Source organism: Rhinolophus hipposideros (genome assembly GCF_964194185.1).
Source record: "Rhinolophus hipposideros genome assembly, chromosome: 24".
Taxonomy (NCBI): domain Eukaryota; kingdom Metazoa; phylum Chordata; class Mammalia; order Chiroptera; family Rhinolophidae; genus Rhinolophus; species Rhinolophus hipposideros.
Genome location: NC_138070.1, coordinates 17,236,274 through 17,258,913, shown reverse-complemented (window position 1 = coordinate 17,258,913; position 22,640 = coordinate 17,236,274). Strand labels below are relative to the sequence as shown.

Here is a 22,640-nt window from a genome sequence, read left to right as displayed (position 1 = left end):
GAATTTTGTAAAATTAATGAGATATAATACAAATGTATATTACTCAAAAAAGTTGAACTAAGTGTGAAGAAGTTGTCTTCATAAGTGGATAGTACATATTAAAGCACCAGAGTGTTTGTAATTAGCAGTTTTCTTGAATAATGGAAATCTTGTAAAATATAGTTTCTTGAAGCTCTGTGATCACCTGTCTTTCTAAACATTGATTTCTAATTTGAGTCATGTTTTCATGTAGAACATATGTGCTGAATGATTTGGATGTGCTTTTCTATACTATCAATAGTAAGATTTTAGCACAAGATATTTCTACAGTTACTACTGACTTATTGAAATTCTGTACTCTTTGAAATTTCAGTATCAGGTTGGGCAGCTTTACTCTGTTGCAGAAGCTAGTAAGAATGAGACTGGTGGTGGAGAAGGAATTGAAGTCTTAAAGAATGAACCTTACGAGAAGGATGGAGAAAAGGGACAGTATACACACAAAATTTATCACCTAAAGAGGTAAGCAGTGTATCCACATTTGATGTTTAGTCATTACATTAAGTAATTAGGCTTCAACTACCCAGCTTACTTATTAAGCAGTGTAACTACCTAACTTACTAGTACGTATGCTGATGTACTTTTTAAATTTCAGTGTGACAATATGTTGCATTTTACTTTTTTGAGAGAACCCCCCCCTTTATTAGTTATTTTTAAATTGTAAAAGTAATATATCCACTTATAAAAAATTCAAACAATAGAGAAAATAAAAACTTAGTTCTCACCTCTTGCCATCACATATACATAACCCCAAAGAAAACTAGAAACAGTTTAGAGTTCATTGTTCTATAACGTTTTCTATACATGTTCAAATAAATTTTTTTGAAAACAAGAGAGATATAACTTCTGTGATATTTTTGTTTGTTTTCTACAACAAATGGGATCATACCATAAATAAGGTTCTATAATTTGCTTTGTTTTTCATGCAACAATATACCATGAACATCCTTCTATGTTATTATTTAATGTCATTCTTTTTAAGGCTGGGTAAAATTTCTTAATATAGACATAGCATAAGTTTACTTATCCATTCTCTAAATGATAAATTGACTTAGGTATTTTTTGTTTCCGCGCTTTTGTCTTACAAATAATATTTCTGTGAACATGGTTGTAAATAAATCTTTATGCTTTAGGTTACTATTTCTCTAGGAAAAATTTATAAAAGTAGGATTGCCAAAAGACATACTTATTTAAAATTTTGATATTATTGCCAGCTTGCCCTCCAAGAGTTTGATAGTTTTTCTATCTTTTTAATAGATTTCTATCTTTTTAATTTTTGCTGACTTGATACGCAGAAAATAGTCTCTTGTTTAAATTTGAATTTCTTTATTAGTGAGGTTGAATGTCTTATATTAATTGACCATTTGAATTTCTTGTATGACTTGACTTCAAATCCATTATTCATTGTTTTTATCTCTTTGGTTTATAGAAGTTCTTTTGCACATTTTTCTGAGTTTGGCAGTCTAATCTCTTATCTTTGGCGTAAATATTTTAAAACAGAAATTATATACCAATATTTATCCAAGGACAAAAGACCAGTAATGGTTTTTAACAGTCTGTTTTGTCAGCAGTCTCCCCAGTTTATTAAAGGTAGGAGGGAGTCTTTGTTATTCTCTTGCCTTTATTCTCTTCATATTAAAATAAATAACACCATGTTTTTTGTACAGCTCCTTAAAGTTACAGATGAGCTGTGATGATCAGTATTTCTCATATTTTCTCAACTTAAGGCTATTGCTTGGTTTATAGGGACACATGAGTATTAAGTAGGTTATCATTTTATAGAACCTTAAATTTTATTGTCATTTTCTCTTAGAACATAGCATTTCTTTGTTTCTGATGCAGGTTTGAATGAAGACAAAAATTGATCAATCCATTTTCCATAGAGACTGTCTTGCTCATGGTTTCTATTTGCACCCTAAGTATATCTTTTAAGTTTTTTTTAATATTCAATATTATGTTAGTTTCAGCTATACAGCATAGTGGTTAAACATTAATATAACTTATGAAGTGATGACCCTGATAAGTATAGTACCTACCTGGCACCATATATGGTTATTAACAGTATTATTGACTATAGTCCCTGTGCTGTACTTTACATCCTGTGAGTATATCTTAAAGATGTGTCGTTTGAGAGAAAATTTTGGAATTCTAATGGTATAATCTATATAATATTTATAGTATTGAATTATGTATACTTGGAGTTCTTTTACTAGCATTTTTTCATTAATTGAACTTTACCAATATATAAAACTTTCTTTATTGTAAACGTGCAACTCTGGGGCTTAAAAATAAACCCAAAAGTTTGATATATAAATTTTTTTGCTGGTCTGTGATGTCCTTATGTGAATAAACTTGAAATAGATTCAAAATATTGTTCATTTGAAAACTAAGAGTTGGAATATTGGGGAAATGTTTGATACATCATTACATGGAAAAGACCAGTTGCTAAATAAATATGTACATAAATATGTAATATGTTACATGTTTTTTTAAAAAATTAATCAGAAAAAATGCCTAGAGACAGTCATTAAAATGCTATTGTTTTTCCCTTGATGGTGGGATTATGGGTGGTTTAAAATTTTCTTTTCTGTATTTTTGTTTAATGAGAAAAAAAGTGATAAATATTATTTTTGAAACATTTGATTTAGGTGAAACTCTAGCCATAAATAATTCATCTCTTAAGATGAAGAGAGCCTTGTAAATATAGTTAGTGCAAGAGATATTGTTGTGGGAGAGTATTTGGAGATGGGAAGAGGAAGTCCTCTCAGGTTTTTAATGGATTAAAGAAAGGAAAAGCTTTGCTCTCTGGAGGCTAGCCTCCCAAGCACACTCAGCCTTCAGGAACACCTTCTTCATTCCTAGAAGGAGCTGAAATCATTCCATAGTACTGTTTGGTTTCACCCTTTTATGTATTCATTTATACCTCATTGCAGTCTTGAGAAATAGGCAATATATACGTTGTGTGTAAGAAGACACTAAAGTACATATTCATCCAAACTCACACAGCTAATAAGTGGTAGAATGGTGATGGACACATGCATTCTCTGTTTCTCATCCCTTGCTCTTTTGGTCACAAGTAGGCAGTCCCAAGTGCCTGACACCAAGCACTGAAGCCGATGAACACAGGTTTCCCATGCGAAGGGAGGGAGGGGGTCTGACTGGATGATGAGGGCTATTGATGCTGGTAGGAGACTTGCCTGGTTACACAAAGATGGCAGCTTGGTGGATGGAAGCATGAAGAGGCATGGGGTAGGAAAGGGAAAAATGGGACAGTAATGGATCTCAGGCAGTATGGCCGATAATAGCCACTCTGGCAGTAATGAAAAACAACTGAAAACTTGTCTGTTAATAAAGATAAAACAGGGACCCTGTAGTCTGGGGAGGGAATGGTCTTGGGGCAAGGGCCATCGGATTTCCACACTCAGAATCATCCGTGTCATACTGAAGGCAGGTAGCCACAGGATAACTATATTATGGAAGGGCAAAGAATCGTTTAGTAGTAATTTCTGAGACCTTTGCTGTGCTATAGGAAAGACTGCTGTGACGTCACAATGCTGGCATTGCAGCCCCGTGAGACTTCAGTATCCTGCAAGGACATCAGTATAGCATGCTGAAGACATACCCATAGTTCCTAGAGAGTTTTAGAGCTCTCTGACTAAGGAAGCTAAATATGTGTCCAGTAATATGTTTCCTTTTCCTGTACTTAATTTGACTGGGTAATCTACAGTGCTCTGTGCACTGTCACTGTCTGGCATCAGTGGAATTGCAGATTGGGTGAACTTGGATGGCTAAGGTGATTGGCTAAGACCACCAACACCTTTTACATTTGAGATACTGGGAATTCTGGGGCCCGCTTTACCCACTGTAATCAAGGTCTCCGGATTCCCTGGCCAGGATGCCTTCCCATTTCAGCAGAAACACTTGTTGGTAAGATACACACTTAATCTCAACCAGGAGATTGAAGAACAGTCTTGGCAAGGTATTAAATCTAAAATTTAGTAACCGTCTCAAGGAACATTTCAAATGTCTGGTTTCTTTCAATATAAGATAATATTCTTCTTATGGGATGAGATTGTTTCCATACATATCTTTTAATCACTTGCACTAGTGATTGCACTAGTGATTAATCACTTGCACTAGACTAGAATCACCCATGGTAATTCTAAGCGTAGAATCTAGTACTTGCTGTGTTTTTAGGGTGTGCTGGTCACTGTAAGTGTTCTAGGTGGGAGCTCATTCATTCCCCATGGCAACCTTTTCTAGTGAGGAAACTAAGGTCCAGAAAAGTTTAAGTAGCCCCCGTCTCCCTGCTGTTTGGGAGCAGAGGTGGGCTGTGAACCCAGGCAGGCATTGTGACTCCAGAACTTGCCATCTTTATCACTGTGCTCTACTGCTGAGCCCGGTGGGAGGGTTAAAATATTTTCCATCTCCTGAAGTGAACTGCAAAGGAGTTTATAGAGAAATTCTATTTCATCAGGTCTCATTTTCTTATAAGTCTTTAAAGTCTCAGGTTTTCTTCCAAAATCAGGTTAAACTCAGCAAGGTATTCATGATTATCCATATATCCCCAGGTTGTAGTAACAGTCCAGAGTAAAAACCTTTGGCTCTAAGTAAGTCTCTTCATTGTCTTCCGGAAGTGACCTGTTCAGCCCTTTAGGCTCTTTTCTTCTGATTTTGGGTCCCTCATAACTTGCTCAGCTTCCTGAGCACAGCTCAGATCTGTCCTGTGCACAGGCATTCCTTGACTACTTACATTCTTCCCTAAACTCCGTCACTATTTGTTACTCTACTCATTTTGCCATAGTCGTGTATTGCCATATGTGTACATATTTGTCTTGTACCCAATTTACCATAAAGTTTGAGTAAATTTCCTTAAATTGTTTAACATGCACTTAATGGTGGATGGTGGGGAGGGAGGAGAGAATTTATTGGACAAAGACTTTGTAAGCGAGGCAAGGAAATGTGTGGCAACCTTTGAGATGGTATTTCAGAGAAAAGCTTGGAGCTCTCCTGAGACATCATAGGAACACGCTGACCAAATGTTTTGTTGTTTGCTTTCTCTCCCTTCTTGGGGAAAATAAGGTTTACTCTTTTTTTTTATTCCTCATAAGTAATTATGCCCTTACCATCTTCAGTCAGCCCTGGATAATCGAGAATTCATAAAGCTTTGCCAACTCTAGAATGGTCTTGTTCCCCAAAGGTGAAAACAGCAGAGGTTTTATTGAAAATCATTTTAAAGTTTCATGTGGTTCAAGTTAATAGCTCATTTTTATAAGCAAAAAGAATCATCTGCCAGGAAATAAAGTTATGTTCACATTTAGAAATGAGAAGTTTAAATCACCTGAGAATGCAAAGATTATAAATGATTTACATTCAGAGAGCATCTCCAAATGAAAGTAAGAAATTAACAAATAGCCTAATATAGTAATTTATTCTTGAATTGAGAATTAGCCATCAACACATAATTTTTTCTTTGTATATATGTAGTTCTGAATCTTAACTTTTGCTCTGTTCAAAGTTTTCTAAATCAAGAGGGATCCCATTCTAGAAGAATATCAGATATATTACTAAAATACCCTGTTTCCTCTTTATGGTATACAGTGACCCTTGAACAACATAACATGGGTTTGAACTGCACAGATCCACTTATATGGGGATTTTTTTCAGTAAATACACAATCGGCCCTCCGTATCCCCAGATTTTGCATGCATGGATTCAACTGACCTCAGATGGAAAATAGTACTTTCCATTCTCAGTTGGGATTCTGTGGGTGTAGAGGGCCTACTGTGTGCACTGTTTATGGCGTTTTACATTAGGGGGTTGAGCACCATGGATTTTGGTATCTCCAGGGTCCTGGAGCCAATCTCCTGTGGATACTGAGGTATGACTATACTTAAGTGTTGGGGAGTCCATTTATATGTGAATTCTTGACTGTGGGGGTCAGTGCCCTCAACCCCCTGCATTGTTCAGTGGTCAGCTGAATTTCTCATTGATACTCTCCTTTTTGTCATGTGAAAAATACTTTTTTTCTTTTTGTTATAATTTTTCAAAATTTTGCCTTGCTATTATATCTGCTAGATGTTCGATGATATGTATCTTTTTCCCCCCACAAATCGGAATTTTAAATCATAATTTCCCCCTTATCTTTCCATTTGTTCTTTCTTCCATCTCCAGAGCCATTACATTAAAGCAAGTTACCATTATCTATTTCCTGAACATCTCCAGTTGCCTACACACTGATCTCTTGACATCCATTCTTATGGTTATTATAAATAATGTTGCTATGAACATTTTTGTACAAGTTTCTGTGTGTATGTTTTCATTTCTCTTGGTTTTATATGCCGGGGGTGCCAAAAAATGTATACACATTTTAAGAGATGCTATCTACATGTTACTTTTAGAAGTTGAAATACAGTAGCAATGTGTAGTATGACGTTCACTCAAAAGATGGTGTTAATCAATTGAATGCTAGCGTCACCATGCGACAGGCCGGACAGGTGAAAGAAAATGACGGAAGCACGGTTGTCGTTGCACTTCCACCGAGATGTGAGAGCTTAACCTCGATGAGAATTTTCCAGGACAATGGATAAGACAAATAGGCGCAGTTGAGTTTCCACATGCTCCTGACTTGACACCCCTTGACTTCTACCTATGGGGGACCTTAACGGTTGTGGTGTACCATAGAAAACCAGCTACACTGGTGGTACTTTGGGAAGACATTGAAATGGCATGTGCAGTGATGCTAGTGGACACTTTGGTCAGCGTTGCTCAAGCAGTAGTTCACCGTAATCAGAAGTGTCTGGACGCTGATGGGAACCACTTTGAGCACCTCTTGTAATTGCAGAAGTCAAACGTGACTTGTAGTCATCTTTTGTTATCAGTATATATTGGTATTACAATTTTAATAGTTTTCCTTTCTTAAAATGTTTATACATTTTTTTGTCACCCTCTGTGTGTAGTACCTACCATCAGAATTGCTGGGTCATATGCTAGCTCATGTTTGAAGAACTGCCAGACTGTTTTCCAAAGTGACTGCACCATTTTACACGCTCACCAACAGGGTATGAAGGTTTTACATCGTTGCCAGTACTTGTTTTCTTCAGGTGCTTGTTTGTTTATTCATTTATTTGTAGTAGCCATCCTAAGAGGCATGAAGTGGTATCTTACTGTGATTTTGATTTACATTTCCCTGCTGATTAATGGTATTGAACATCTTTTCATATGCTTATGGGTGATTTATAGATCTTTTGAGAAAAGTCTGTTCCAGTCTTTTACCTCATTTTAATTGGGTTATATTTTTGTTGTAAGAGTTCTTTATATATGCTAGATCTGGTTCCTATGAGATACATGATTTGCAAATTTTTTTGCACATTCTGTGAGCTGTTATTTCACTTCCTTGATAGTGTCGTTTGAAACTTAAAAAGTTTATAATTTTGATGAAGTCCAATGTATCTGTTTTTTTCTTTTGTTATTTATGCTTTTCACACCATATCTTCATTGCCCAATCCAAGGTCACAAAAATTTACATCTACATTTCTTCTAAGAATTTTATAGTTTTAGCTCTTATGTTTAGATCTTGAATCCATTGAGTTAATTTTTGCCACCATCTATCCTTGCCCACTCCCATTAATTTTCCACACAAAGCCAGAATGATCTTATATCAGGCTGTGTCATCCCCCTTCTTAAAGCCCTCAGTAACTTCCCATTATACAAAGAAGAAAATCCAAGCTTTGGCCTGTAAGATGGGCCCCTGGATTTGTGTGCCCCCTGCCCACCTCACCATCCTCAGCTTGTGAATTCTTGACTTGGCCGCCCTATTCTCTGTTCCTGGTTCACTACAGTCTAGCTATGCTGGAGGCCTCAGAGTGGCCCAAGCAGGTGAAGTCGTTTGCTCTCTTAGGACCTTTGCCCCATCTCTGCATGTGGTGACCTCATCCTCAGGTCACCACAATAGTGTCACTTCCTCAGGGTGGCCTTCCTGAGCACCTTTGCCCCAGGTACTCACTGCCAGGGCCCTGTTCCTTAACTCCATGCCTTTCAGGACAGGTCATTCTTTGCCTTTGGTTTACCAGTCTCTCTTCTGCATCCCTTGCTGGAAGGTGAGCTCTGGGCCGAGATTGTCCTTGTTTGCACATTGTTATGTACACATCCCCTGGTACATTGGACACGCAATAAGTACCTGAATGAATGAGGTGCCCAGTTAGATTTAAGGTCTATTTCAGTTGATTATAAAATGAAAGTTTACTTGCTTTATTTATGGCAAATTTATTTGGTCTTCAATTTCTTCTCTGTTTTTCTACATTTTGGTATTTATCCACAGTGGCATGGAGAAGGATGGAAAAGTGGAACTGTGGACAGTTTAACTCACTTGTTTATAAGTAGATACAAAAATTTCATGGGGAAAGTACAGTTTGAAATCATTTACCAAGGTGTTATTTATCTTAGGAACATAATTTTGTTTTAAAAAAGGAATACTTCTAGATAGGAGAAGTTCAGTGTACATTATGGTCTTTTATTACTGTTTCCCCGAAAATAAGACCTAGCTAGACAATCAGCCCAACGTGTCTTTTGGAGCAAAAGTTAATATAAGACCTGGTCTTATTTTACTATAAGACCGGGTATAATATAATATAGTAGAGTATAATATAATATATAATATAATACTGGGTCTTATATTAACTTTTGCTCCAAAAGATGCATTAGAGCTGATTGTCCAGCTAGGTCTCATTTTCCGGGAAGCAGGGTATGTTTTTTTAAGCCATATAAGCCCTTTGTTTTCCTGTATCACTGTAACAAAGTTACCTTACCACAAAACAGACAGGTTTACAACCATTCAACAGTATTGAGGTTAGATTTTAATACTGTCTCCTCTCAACACAATTGATAAAACACTTTGATTGAATTTTCACTTGATTAAATATTCTTAAATAACCTTCAGGTGGGGGAAAGGCTCTGTATTGGCAAAGAGCCTTTGTGCTCTTGGGTATTATGCTATGGCTAACTCTTAAACAGCTGAAATGTAGGTATGTTTATCTTGAGGTGCGCACTGTCATGTGTTGCTTTACCATGAGAGAACATTTCATGAATAGTTTGAGAGAAAGGGCCGGCCTGGTGGCTCAGGTGGTTGGAGCGCCATGCTCCTAATGCTGAGGTCGCTGGTTCGATTCCCACATGGGCCAGTGAGCTGTGACCTCTACAGCTAAGATTGTGGACAACAGCTCTCCCTGGAGCTGGGCAGCCGTGAGCAGCCGGAGGTCGGCGTGGGCTGCTGAGTGCTGCCATTGGCTATTGTGTGCCGCCGTGAGTGGCCAGCAGCCAGTGTGAGCTGCTGTGTGCTGCCATGAGTGGCTGGCAGCCATCATGAGTGGCCGGTAGTTGGCGAGACCTGCCGGGAACTGCTGTGCACGACTGACGCCCAGTGACCGACTGCCTCAGCCGCGGGGAGCGCAAGGCTCATAACACCAGCATGGCCCAGGGAGCTGTGTCCTACACAACTAGACTGAGGAACAACGGCTTGAACCAGAGTGGGGGAGGAGGCGGAAGAAGGGGGAAAAAATAGTTTAAGAGAACAAGAAGAGGAGTGTCCTTATTTGTTTGTTTTTGAAGGCCTAGCTCGATTTTGTTCATTTAATATTTGTCCCTTTTCTGAGACTCTCAGCTTCCAAAACAGATACTAAAGTGTATTCCTAAGTGACACCAAGGTGGAAAAATAGTGTGTGTGTATATATGTGTGTGTGTATGCTCATATATATGTATGTAAATATATATGGCACACTTGAACTGCCTTGTTAGGAATATATTAAAGTTGCCATTAGTGAAAATGCCTCTTCTGTAAAATAGAATTGAAGTTTAGTTTTATTTACTCCATTTATGCATTTCCCCCAAGTTTCTTCAATTGCTTAGATTCATTGAGGACAGATGCCTTTGTTAATGTTCCCATGTTGAATGCAAAAAGCCAATAAATTGGAAACAAAACTGGTTCAAAGATTTGGTTGTTCTTAAATAAGTCAAAACATAAAAGGAAGTGTTGGGATTCACATAGTGGAAAAAGCATCCTGGAAATAAGATTTAATAAGGCAGTTTGAGAGCAAGACGGAGACATATTAAAGCTTTCTTATAGATTCGGCTCTTGGTGGCCTTTAGTGACTACCAATTTCCTTCTGTTTGGGTCAGCAAATTTTAGAACTTTTGATAAATATTATCAAAATATGTTTTTAGAATATTGGGCCCCCTAGGAATAAATAGGATAAAGTTAAAATATGTTTTTGAGCTAATACACAGCTATTTTCTCTTGCCTTTTTCTAAGTTGACCAACTAAAACATTAATAGGTGATTTTGTGGCTTTCGTATTTTGAAACAAATTATCCACATGTATCACATTATACCTTGATTTGACCTCTCCCACATTTGAAGGGAGTTTGGTTCTAGTTCTTAAGCAATGGAAGAAATAAGTTGGATTGCTGGATATTGTTTGGCTTCCACTGTGACGGTATTTTCAGTTATGCTGGTTTCATTTTTCTGATAATACCCTTTTGCATGAATCTCCCCAACATTTACAAAGAATGAGTGCTCACAAGAATTAGCCCTCCTTCGTTACTAACTTTTAAGGATGTAAAGGCACATGTGAAACTCTTCATGCCTTTGGAATTGCGCTTGTACTGCCATATGTAATACTAGTCGTACTTCAGTTTTTGTTTTTCAGTGATTTAATTTGCCACAATAGTGGAAGCTCCAAATCATGTACCTGCTCTTAATTCTGAAGAGACAACCAAAGGGCTGTCCACACTACTTCTGTAACCTCATGGCTCTCTGGCTCGTGTGGGGTTCCTTACATCTTGTCTCTGGTCAACTGCTAAGTCTTATGAGGGCAGAAGTCCATTCTGGATCCCAATTTCCTTAGTTTGTTCTTTCTCTTAGTTCAAGAAATTAAGTTGTGCTTGAAAGTTCTAAGAGTAGCAGCTCTGATATGGGAAAAAATATATATTAAGGCTTGTAGTTAAACAGTTTTTGCATACAGTTATTAAGCCACTTAAATGCTGATTATATGATACAATGCTTACCTCACAGTGTTATTAAGGGATTTAGATAAAGAAAGACATGTGAAAGTATCCAGCTCTATGTCAGCTTATAATTAAAAAGCAGTAACTACCATTTATTGAACGGTGCAATGTGCTAAACACATTACAGTTACTGTCTGGTTGAACCCCCTCAATAACCCTGCAGAGTTGGTAGTAATGTGAACTCCATTCAACACATGAGGAGTTCAGAGAGCCAAGTAATATGCCCAGGGTCACACATCTTCCAAGTGGTGATGTTAGGATTTGAATCCAATATGTGAAAATCCTCGGCATGTAAAACTACTTTTTTACATAATGAAACAGTCATCAAAAAGGCATTTCATTTGCATTTCTTTGAAGACTGGTGAGACTGATTTATCCATTTGTTCGTTAACTGATTGTTTTCTATTTGTAATGTGTCTGGTTATCTTTTGCCCATTGTGTCTATTGGGATCTTTCCCGATTATCTTAGAATTTGCACAAGCTCATCAGGTATTAATTATATATTTACCCCTTCTCCGACCATACTTAAGCAGCAAGTGACATTCATCTTCCAAACTTAACATTTTACACTTGAATGTTTTGATATTGCATTTTTATATGAATAAAAATTTGTCATTTTCCTTTAGGTTTGTTCTGTAAAATACGTTAAGACTTTTATTTAGGGATACTCCCTTATACTGAGGCTTCTTCTTTTTTTTTTTTTTTTGCATTAAGAAACAGTGTAGTGTAGTCTATTATACATGACTCTGTTGTATTATGTGCAAGTTGAATAGTTTCAGTTAACTCTTAGATTTCACATTAGGGAAGCAGATCTGGGGCCCATAACAAAGAATTGCTTTTGTTTTTAAAAAAATGCTATATATGGTTAAACATATTTTTAATCATTTTTTTGTTTTCACATTACATTCATTTTCTACTTGATTACTTTGGGAATAAAAAAACTGTTGATAATAGCCTTGGACTTGAGTTCATGAACTTAGAACATAGTCACCTTTGGTTACAGTGCTCTTTGCAGCAGTCTGATAGATGCCAACCAAGACGTGATGGTGCTATTGAAAATATATCCAATCTTTCTCTCCTCACAGCAAAGTTCCTGCATTTGTGAGGATGATTGCTCCCGAGGGCTCCTTGGTATTTCACGAGAAAGCCTGGAATGCGTACCCCTACTGTAGAACAAGTAAGCCTCGTGCCCGGCAGCCAGTCCCCTGAATGAGGGGAGGGCCTCCCTGTGCCCGTGCCTTTGACAAGGGTGACACCAGGCAGGGCCTTCGGTGGCTTCTCGGGAAGTCACTGCACATGCTGGACAGGAGAGGCTGCATTGGGTTCTTGCCTCGACACTTTTGTGAGGGGCGTGGGTTCATTTCCAGATAACAGTCCTGTGGACGTCTTGCTGACTGCACAGGCTTGCAGGGGTGAGCAAATGAAAGGAATACAGGCACACCTTGTTTTACTGTGCTTACCTTTATTGCACTTCATACTGCCTTTTTTGCAAATTGAAGGCAAGACCCTCCCCCTGCAAAGATTACGACTCGCTTTATTGTGATAGTTGCTTTGTTAGGGTGGTGTGGGAACTGAACCTGCAATATCCCTTAGGTATGCCTTAAAGAAAGGCCACCCACACTCAGAAGTGTCTTCTAGGATAGTTTCAACAGTATTGCCACATAATAGAGGAATATGGCAGACTTCGGAAACAGTTTTCTGTTTGTTAAATTAGTATTACAAGTGATGTTTTTGCTTTTGTGACATTATTCCTTTTGCCATTATTTTAAAATTAGAATACTGAGTCCATAATCTTAATGTATCTTATAGTATGACTTGTGTAAAAACTCTTTTGCAAACAAACTAATGTTCTGTTTTCAGGTAGTTTAATCTTTGTGATATTAAATATTGTGACAAATTGTTTTGACTTCAATTAATATTATGAAATTTCCCCCCGCCCCCCCTTTTATTGCCTACCTGTCCATTGCACCTCAGTTGTAACGGTGAGTAAAATGCTTTTTGTGTCACATACTCTTCATCTTTAAACGGTGCTTTACATAGTAATTATTTTCGGGTGTTCCTTGCCTTTTTATTAAAACTGACCACTGCTGCATGGCTCCTTCTCTGTGCTGTTTCCAGCAGCCCACACTCCCACCTCATGTTCCCAGTGTTAATCGCTCTTTCTAGCCTGTCTCAAAATCTCCCTGTTGACTTAATTTTGCTTCTGCTACTTCCTTTGAATGTCAGATTTCTCACCAAACCTCACAGCTTCTTTAATATTGGCCCTGTATACTGCATGACAAGTAGGGTTGTGTAAATTATTTAAAAGCAGGCAGCATTTGGGTTGCTTGACAAGTCTATAAAAATAGGTAGCTAATGATTGTGTCACTTGAGGATCAGATTTGTAGAGTCAAAACATGGGTGCTTATGCTGGGGAAGGTTCCTGCAGACATGAACCCTAAAGAACCGGTGAAAGATCACTGTCATTTTGCTGTTGTGTTTTCTGCAGAATGAATATATGAAAGATGATTTCTTCATTAAAATTGAAACATGGCACAAACCAGACTTGGGAACATTAGAAAATGTAAGTTTCACCTCTGGGCTTTCAGTGCAGAAGCGCCTGGAAACGAGAATGCTGTAGTCCATTTTGTCATCACCAAAGTGATGCCACGGGCATTAGACTAGCACCTGGCCACCCCAGGGTGTGTCAGACTGCAGAGAAGCAGGCGAGCAACCAGAAACAAATGGGCTTTCCCAGTTAGTCCTCTTTCCTCTTGCCTTGGTGTGCAGACTTTGGTGAGGTTGCTTTTTTTTTTTTTTTTTTAAATCAGCCACTCTTTCTCTGGGACAGACAACACAGATTAACAAAATTCCCCAAACCAATTTTAGTCATTAAATTTTAGATTTCTTTCATCTTTTCATCTCTGTGTATTTGTCAGAGCTGCTCTCCATCGCAAAACTGGTTGCTTTAATTTTCACCTCTATTCCACTTAGTTGGGATATGGGTTGATGTCAGAGAAATGGCCAAAAGGCAGGAAAGAGAAGGTACTTTGAATAATGTACAAAAATGTTGACAGGCTCTTGATTTTTACAAGTTGGTGCACATTTATCCCTAAAATAAATTGCAAGAAAATCAGGACTCATTGTAATCATTAACTTTTGGTCAGCTTGTCATGGAACTTGGGGGGGGGGGCATCTAGTATATAGGTTGATGCCCTTTGGCCCAGTGGTTCTCAGAAATATGGTCCTTGGACCAGCAACCACGTCTGTGAACTTGTTAGAAATGCAAATTCTCAGGCTCCATCCCATACCTACTGAATTAGAACCTCTGGGGATGGGGCCGAGCAATTTTTTTGGTGTACATATGAGAACTACTGTTCCAACCTTATGACACACTGTTAAATAGGGAGAGTAAGTTAATGGTAATTGTGGTCGATGCTGTTTTTACTATGCTTTTATTTTATTGGTGCCAATTAGTAGAACTTTTGTATTATAATTTATAGTATTTTGACTTGAGTTTTTCTTCCAGGTGATCGTTTGATATTTCATGTTGTTTTTCCATAGTAACTCTAAAGTTTAAAGTAATTGAGATGATTTAGTATGCTTTAGTCTGTGTATGATTTAATCTGCTGTTTTCAGCTTTCAAATGGGTATAACTGGCAGTTTTTAAACAATTCTTAATTGGTTCATAGATGGAATTTCAGAAATAAATGATTGAACAACATGAAGTATAGAGGAGTTGACATTGTACTGAAACTGAATAGCTTTAGGATAATCAGATTCAGGAGATGTTTAAGAACATGCAGTGCAGCTTCTTGAAATCTAATTATAATGTCACTTTATGTTTGTCTGGAATTTGGAGGTTACAAGGACTTTGTCATGTATCATTTGGGTTAAACATGGGTCAAATACATTATGTTAAATAAATCATCTCTAAGGACTACCAGAAAATAATGGTGACAGATTTCTGTTAATTTGGCAGCATCCTCACCCCCACCTATCCCCTTATTATTTAGGGCTTCAGGGGGTAACAAAGGATTTCTAGATCGTTCTAGGCTTTAGACAACTAACTTAATGAAATGGCAATTTGGATTTTTTATTCCTCATAATGTACTCTGACAAACTCAAGGTAAACATTATATTTATGTAAGTGTAATAGTTTTGCCTATCTAGAATAGTCTACAGTTTATGTTGTTTTGTTTCTCTGTCACTTACAGGTACACGGTTTAGATCCGAACACATGGAAAACGGTTGAAATTGTCCACATAGATATTGCAGATCGAAGTCAAGTTGAACCAGCAGTAAGTACCATGTACTGTTCGATGCCATTTTAACCTGTTGCCTCTTACATCTAAAAATTATTTTCTTTCTTTCGTGTATGGCCTACATTTCTACACTTAAATGAGCCTGGAGCTTGGGTCTGGGTCTGGGTCTGGGTCTGGGTCTGGGTCTGTGCAGCAAAGACCAGAGAATAGAAGACAAGGTGATTCGCTTTTTGTATGGTTTTCACCTTTGCACAAGTGATCCCTTTAAGAAATCTCAGTGTACCGGAGATGTGTAGAGGTTTTAGAGGTTTGTTTTCATTGGGGGCAAACAGTGTTTTACAAAAGAATTCTCCCTTGAGCTTCTTTAAGAAATGTGGGTCTCTTATATTTTTAAAGTGTGATTAAGAAAGCAAAAATTTACATACAAATTTTCAGTGACTCAGGTAGGCCTAAAGTTGTCATTTGTGGAAAATGATTGATGGCAGAACATCTCAATTTAAAGGCAGTGTAGCTTTCTAGTTTGAGTCTTACTAGATGTAAATATTTGTACTCTAGGCTTTTGACTTAATAAAAAAAGATTTTTTTCCAAGAGTGTAAAAACCTTTATTTCACCATTCCCGTTTCCATCCCCCACACACCAAATTAAGACCCTTGTATTACTTTGCTACAGTTGGTAAATATTATGAATATTAACTCAGTTCTTATGGTATGCTGGGTGCTGTTTTGGTTTTGCAGGGCCCAGCTGTGGATCTTTTGCATGTTAAGACAGCCAGTGACCCTCTTCCTGCTAGTCTAGAGAGCTAAAGCTTTGAGTAGCCTGGCATCCCTTCCTTTGTCCTGGTAACGCACAGCATGTTCAGTTAGCATTTCATTTCATAATCTTTCCATTTCATTTTTGGTATTTCTTCCCTGAACTTTAGCATTATGGTAAGCGGAACAGAAATAACCCAGACACTAAATGTGTTACTTTGCTGTTGAAATTTACATGTAAACCTAAAACAAAGGCCCCCGACCTTTTCTCAGAAATCACTGGGGTTGGGACTGCCAGTGGTGACCCTCTGTTAGGCTGGCTCCTGTTCTGCTGGGGCCCCTCCCTAATGAGAAGTGTGAGCACTGATGAATGACCCTTGTTATAGAAGTTTTGAAATTTTAGTTGTGCTATGATTTGAAGTTATTTCAATTTTAGGGATAGTTCTGCCTTTGAAATTATATAGGAGTTTTTTTCGTTTGTTTTTGTTTTTTTAAAGATTTTATAGGGGAAGGGCAACAGGACTTTATTGGGGAACAGTGTGTACTTCTGGGACTTTTCCAAGTCAAGTTGTTGTCCTTTCAGTCTTAGTTGTGGAGGGCACAGCTCAGCTCCAGGTCCAGTTGCCATTGCTAGTTGCAGGGGGCGCAGCCCACCATCTCTTGAGGGAGTCGAACCGGCAACCTTGTGGTTGAGAGGATGTGCTCCAACCAACTGAGCCATCCAGGAGCTCAGCGACAGCTCAGCTCAAGGTGCCGGTTTCAATCTTAGTTGCAGGGGTCGCTGCCCACCATCCCTTGTGGGAGTCAGGGATTCGAACCGGCAACCTTGTGGTTGAGAGCCTGTGCTCCAACCGACTGAGCCATCTGGGAGCTGAGTGGCAGCTCTTTGACTTCCTTCTAGTTGAGGAGGGCACAGCTCGCTGGCCCATGTGGGAATCGACCTGGCAGCCCCGTTGCTCAGAGCTCACGCTCTAACCAACTGAACCACCCATCTACCCTAGGACTTTTTTTTTTTAATCCTCAGAAGTGAAATGAACTGTTTTAAAAACAATATGCAAATGTCTGTATTGCCCTTTGATTTCACTTGGTATCTTTTCCAGCCATGATTTATTGTATGTGCAAGAATGGTGGTAGGAAGAAAAATCCCTGGGAGTGAGTAATGAGTGAGTCAATTAATGGCTAGGTCCGGGTAGCTTACATGCCTGGAGCAGCAGGTCACAAGATAATAACAAGCAGCAGTACGGTATACCGGGGTGGGGTGTTCCGGGGAAGGCATTCAGATTACATGGTCAATGGTTGGAAAAGTTGGGCTGGCCCAACAAAATGGTCCAGTCTTGTGGCTCATAGGTTTGTATTCCATGTTCTCCAGCAGACAGGGCACCTTTGGTTTTGCTGAGTAGGTTTTTGTTCTTGTTCTGAGGCTAAAATGGGCTCTCAGTCAGTGTTTGCAGGCACCGATGCAAGTTGTAAGAACAGGTAAGGCGGATTATGAAGAATCCTGGAGGTCCTTTTCCCCATTCCTTCCATCCCAGCATAACCTTCAATAGGAGAGAAGGCAACGCTGGCCTCAGATGCATGACAGCAGCACCTGAGATAGGTGCTCCAGGTGGAGTGCTGCACATGCAAAGGCTGAGCAAGTGGTTCTCTGAATGGAATGATGTTTGAGGAAGAAAGATAGTGAAAGAGAATGGACGAGGCCCAAAGGAGGAGGGTATGCATTGTGAGTCCGTGGAGCTGTGACTAAGAACATACATTCTAAACAGATTGTCTTCAGATTCAAATTCTGAGGTTCTGCCACCTGCTGGCTCTTCATTGGTGGACTGGTTACTTACCCTTTCTGTGCCTGTTTTACCTTGTGTAAAATGGAGCTAATTATCTCACAGCATTAAATGTGAGTACTTAGAGCAGTGCCTACTTTAATAAATGTTCACCATTATTGTCATTATTGGCTATAGTTGTGTAGGAATTCTGAGAATCTGTTCACACCTAGCATTGTTTAGGGATAATGTTCAAATATGTATGTGTGGTTTTGTTTTTCAGTGTTCGTAGCTCCTGTTTTCCAAGTTATATTTTTAGTAAGATAATTTTTTTATTGATTTATAGTACTTTTTTATTGTGACAAAACACACATAACATAAAATCGAATCTACCATTTCAGTCATTTTAAAATTTACAGTTCAGTTGCCTTTAGTACTTTCACAGTGTTGTACAACCATCACCACCATCTAGTTCTAGAACATTTTCATCATCCCAAACAGTCACCCTGGACCCATTAACAGTCACCCCCTCCTGCTCCTTCCTCCCACTCTTTGACTGTTATTAATCTGGTTTTTTTTCCCTTTGGATTTACCTATTCTGGATATTTCATATAAATGGAATCATAACAATATGTGCCGTTCTTTGTCTGGCTTCTTTTACTTTAGCATGTTTTTAAGGTTCATCCACATTGTTGTATGTGTCATTACTTCATTCCTTTTTTGTCTGTCTGGATAATATTCTAGCGTATGGATATACCGTGTTTTATTTATCATTTCATCTATTGATGAACATTTGGGTTGTTTCCGTCTTTTGGCTAATGTGAATAGTGCTACTGTGAATATGTGTGTCACAGTAGCTTTTTGTTTGTGTTTTCTCAGTTGTGGACACTAAAAGTACAACTGATGTCATGTAGGAATTCTCAGACCTTTTGGCAGAAAAAAGGAACCCCAACATGCACATTTTTTGCTATGAAAGGGGAAAGGGAACTCTTTGTGGTGGGAAGCTCTGGTGCCCTTGACAGTTTTTAAGCCTGGTGGTGAGGAGCGGAGCATTGCGCTGCCCGGGGGTATGTGAAGGCAGAGGAGGGCATGTGGAGGGGGGAGAGTGGTGGTAGGGCCTGGCACCTATTCCACCAAGGAGATGGGCAGGAGACCTAGTGGGCCAGGGACTCTACTCTGGGTCTTTTCTTCTGCACATCCTCATCTGCTCACTCTGCTGGCACACACAGTTGCCCTGACACTCCCTTCCGGTTCCACCTCGTCTGCTTGGCCTTGACTAGTTAATGGTTAGTGTTTGTCTTAGGATTAGCTTCTGCTGCAAACACCTGGACCATCTGGCCATCCCTGCTTTTTACCAGATCCAATTTGATTTTCTGTTGAATTAATTTGTTCATTTGATTCCGCTCTTTTATGTTCTTTGAAAATCCTACTCCAGGGTTTTGAGAAAAGGAAGCTTTAAGAATGTAGTCCCAATTCTAAAAGGGCAGTGTTATAGCGGTCAACAGGTGTCTCGTAGCTACTTAGTCTGTGCTGCGCGTAGCCCTACTTTAGCTATCCATTGTTGGTCTAGTACTACCCTCAAGAGGTTTACAATCTGGGTGAAACAAGCCCAATACAGTGAAATAGTTAACAAATGGCAGAGGCTTAGGCATGATTCAGAGCACTGCAGTATTTCAGAGGAAAAAAACCACACTATATGTGAGGGTGAAGATCTGAAAAGACTGAATGGAAGAGTCGTAACATGACAGTGTGCAAATTTTGATGGGGGGGCAGTTCACCCCCATTCTCATTTCACTTTTCCTTCTTACCCTCTCTTTCCCTTCCAAATAGAAATTGAACCTCAGAGGGAAGGATCTTTGTACTGTTAACCATTGTCTCCCCCAGCAACTAGATAGCACCCGAGATGTAGTAGGTACTCGTGAATGTGTGTTGAATCAGTGAGTGAATTGTAGGCAAACAGAAGTGAAGGTACCGTGTTTCCCCCAAAATAAGATCTAATTGGACAATCAGCTCTAAGGTGTCTTTTGGAGGAAAAATTAATATAAGACCCAGTCTTATTTTACTATAAGACCAGGTATGATATAATGTAATATAATGTAATGTAATGTCCGGTGTTATTTTACTATAAATAAGGGTCTTGTATTAATTTTTGCTCCAAAAGACGCATTAGAGCTTATTGTCTGGCTAGGTCTTATTTTCGGGGAAACACGGTACATGTGCATTTTCCACCACTGAGGGAGAAGCTGGAATCATTTTTACAGTTGAAGGGAATCTTGGCTTCCTAGACCTGGTTGCTTTCAGACAGTGCTTTGTGTAATCCTGGGTTTCTTGGAGCCCACTCAGGTGGTCAGGATGGAGCGACTAAAACATGGGGCTGAGGAGTTCCCTCTCCAGCATTGTTCTGCTTGTCTGACATTAGTCTTCACCATAAATTTACTTTGAACACACAGTTCTGCAGCTACAGAAAATTTGGTTTCAGGGCTAAACTCGCTGTTTTACAAGTGAGGAAACTGAAACCCAGATAAACTAGTTTTTCTCAGGATCATTTAGCTAATGCCAGAAGTGGAAATTCTGACTCTCAATCCAGTGAGTGTCCTTTCCACTGACTTGATCCCTTGAAGCAGAGGCCCCGCTCTGTCCCTCTCTGAAAACACTCTTCCTCGCCTCAAACTGGTCTGCCACGGACCACGTTCTGGGCTTTCCTGTCCTGGCACACTGCTTGTTCTGGCCTCCCTTCTGGGACTCCTCTCTCTGCAAAACCTGTGTCCTGTAGGATCTAGGTCAGATTCAGCGTCCCCCAGGACCTCTGTTGGAAACAGTTTTCCCCTCTGCTGAATTTCAGCTCTTGTTCATTTCATTGATGTGTCTTATTTTCTATGTTCAGGAAACCATCCCCTTTTCACAGAGTGGGCACTTTATAAATATTGGTTGAATGATGAGCTTGAGGATAATGATGAAACTAACCTATGTGAGTCAAGAAATTGTGTGAAATCAGTTGGAAGTCGATTTGGTAATATCTGGGGTGGCAAGGGGCGAGGAAACAGGCACTCACCCGTGTTGCCTGAGGGAGTATGAATCAGTACAATTTGTGTAGCAGAATTATAAATGTGCGTGCCCTTGGACCCAGCAAAATTCCACTCCTAGGAATGATCCTATTCAGTATGAAGTGACAAATGTATTAATGTGAGATTGGAAACAGTCTGAAGTCTGAATGTCTCTTCATCAGTGAGGAACTGATTAAACCCCTGATGGAATTCAGTACAGTCATGAAAAGGGAGTGAACTCTATTTGTACTGATATGGAATCCTTTCCAAGGTACTGTGGGGAGAAAAAGATAAAGAAGCATGTGTATGATATGCATCCATCTGTAATATTGTAAAAGGGAGCAAAAGGATTTCTGTACGCACTTACTTGCTTATGTGTAGACAGCCAAGAAGACTGTAAGACAAGTGGTAGTGATTCCTTATGAAGGAGGGGTGCTAGAAGGCTGGGGCACGGGGTGGAAGAGTCGAGATCCAACAGATATGTGCAGTGGATTGAGGGGATACCCTCCTCACTAAATGTGCCAGTTTTCTATTGCTGCATGACAAATCACCACAAATTTAGTGGCCATGTAATGTAACCTAATCAAAGGAATGAGAGCCATCACCTTTGCCATCGTGTGTTGGTTGGAAGCTAGTCATAGGTTCCACCTGTATTCAGGAGGTGATTACAAGATTGTGATTCATTGTGGGGGTCATATTAGGGCATTTTTACCATACCATCAGTTACTAGTACTTAAAACTTGTTTTTCAAGGATTAAAGTGACACCAGAATTGGGAACTTTGTAACTATGAAGGGGCCCACAAAGTGGGATTTCAATAGGAAGATGTTCTGAAGGTGTGGTGATCTCTCAAAGTTCGGACTGTGTGATTCGCCCAAAGGTTTTAGTCTCAATCTGACTTAACTCATTGATTTTCGTTGTTTTTCATGAACTCCGGTTTTTCTTGTACGAGCTAATTTTTCTAAAAACTTCTTAAATGAATGAATTTCTTTCCTTCATATTACTTGCTTTTAAAGAAATAAAAACAGTTAATTAGTAACTTTGAGAGGATAAGTAGCCAAGTCTCCTCCTGAATCAGGACAAAGGTTAAGTAGGTAGTTGGGATTCAAGAAACCTACAAGTTGGGAGATTGGATCTTGACTCCACCTGGTGGGGGTGTTCAGTCATTGCAGGTGATTGAAAACAAATAGCCCTAAACATTTTAATTCAGAGTGACTGTTGATTGCTTTTACGGTTTAACTCTCTGCTAGGTTGCTACCGTGTTTTCCCGAAAATAAGACCTAGCTGGAGAATCAGCTCTAGTGCATCTTTTTTTATACTATCTATACTATGTTATACTATATATAATATAATATATAACATATATATTATATATATATTATACTATATATACTATAATTTAAATATAAAACCGGGTCTTGTATAATATAAGTCTGGGTCTTATATTAATTTTTGCTCCAAAAGGTGCATTAGAGCTGATTGTCCAGCTAGGTCTTATTTTCGGGAAAACACGGTAGTGTCAGACAGCTTGTAAACCATTCTTGGAGATTTTGCTGTTTTTGGTTGTGCTTATGAACTGTACTTTACCATGCATAGAAGGGATGTGATTAGACCCACAGTGTAACTCCATACTTGGGTGGATGCTTTGGCATATTTACATAATTGAAGGGAAACATTGTCACAATAGTTCTAGGAACAGGATTTATTATAAAAATCTGTCATAAGATTCAGGCAGGGTTACAGAGTAATT

The 22,640-nt window shown here is 38.9% G+C and overlaps 1 protein-coding gene across 2 annotated transcripts in view; it reads left to right on the top strand.

Moving 5' to 3' along the window:
* Nucleotides 1-22,640, top strand: part of PITPNB (phosphatidylinositol transfer protein beta) — a 63,350-nt gene that overhangs the window by 7,938 nt on the left and 32,772 nt on the right. For both annotated transcript variants that reach the window (XM_081036654.1, XM_081036655.1), the window contains exons 3-7: nt 353-498; nt 12,182-12,273; nt 13,071-13,078; nt 13,585-13,659; nt 15,293-15,376. In XM_081036654.1, coding sequence (XP_080892780.1) covers nt 353-498; nt 12,182-12,273; nt 13,071-13,078; nt 13,585-13,659; nt 15,293-15,376 — 405 coding nt within the window. The remainder of the gene's footprint in view (nt 1-352; nt 499-12,181; nt 12,274-13,070; nt 13,079-13,584; nt 13,660-15,292; nt 15,377-22,640) is intronic.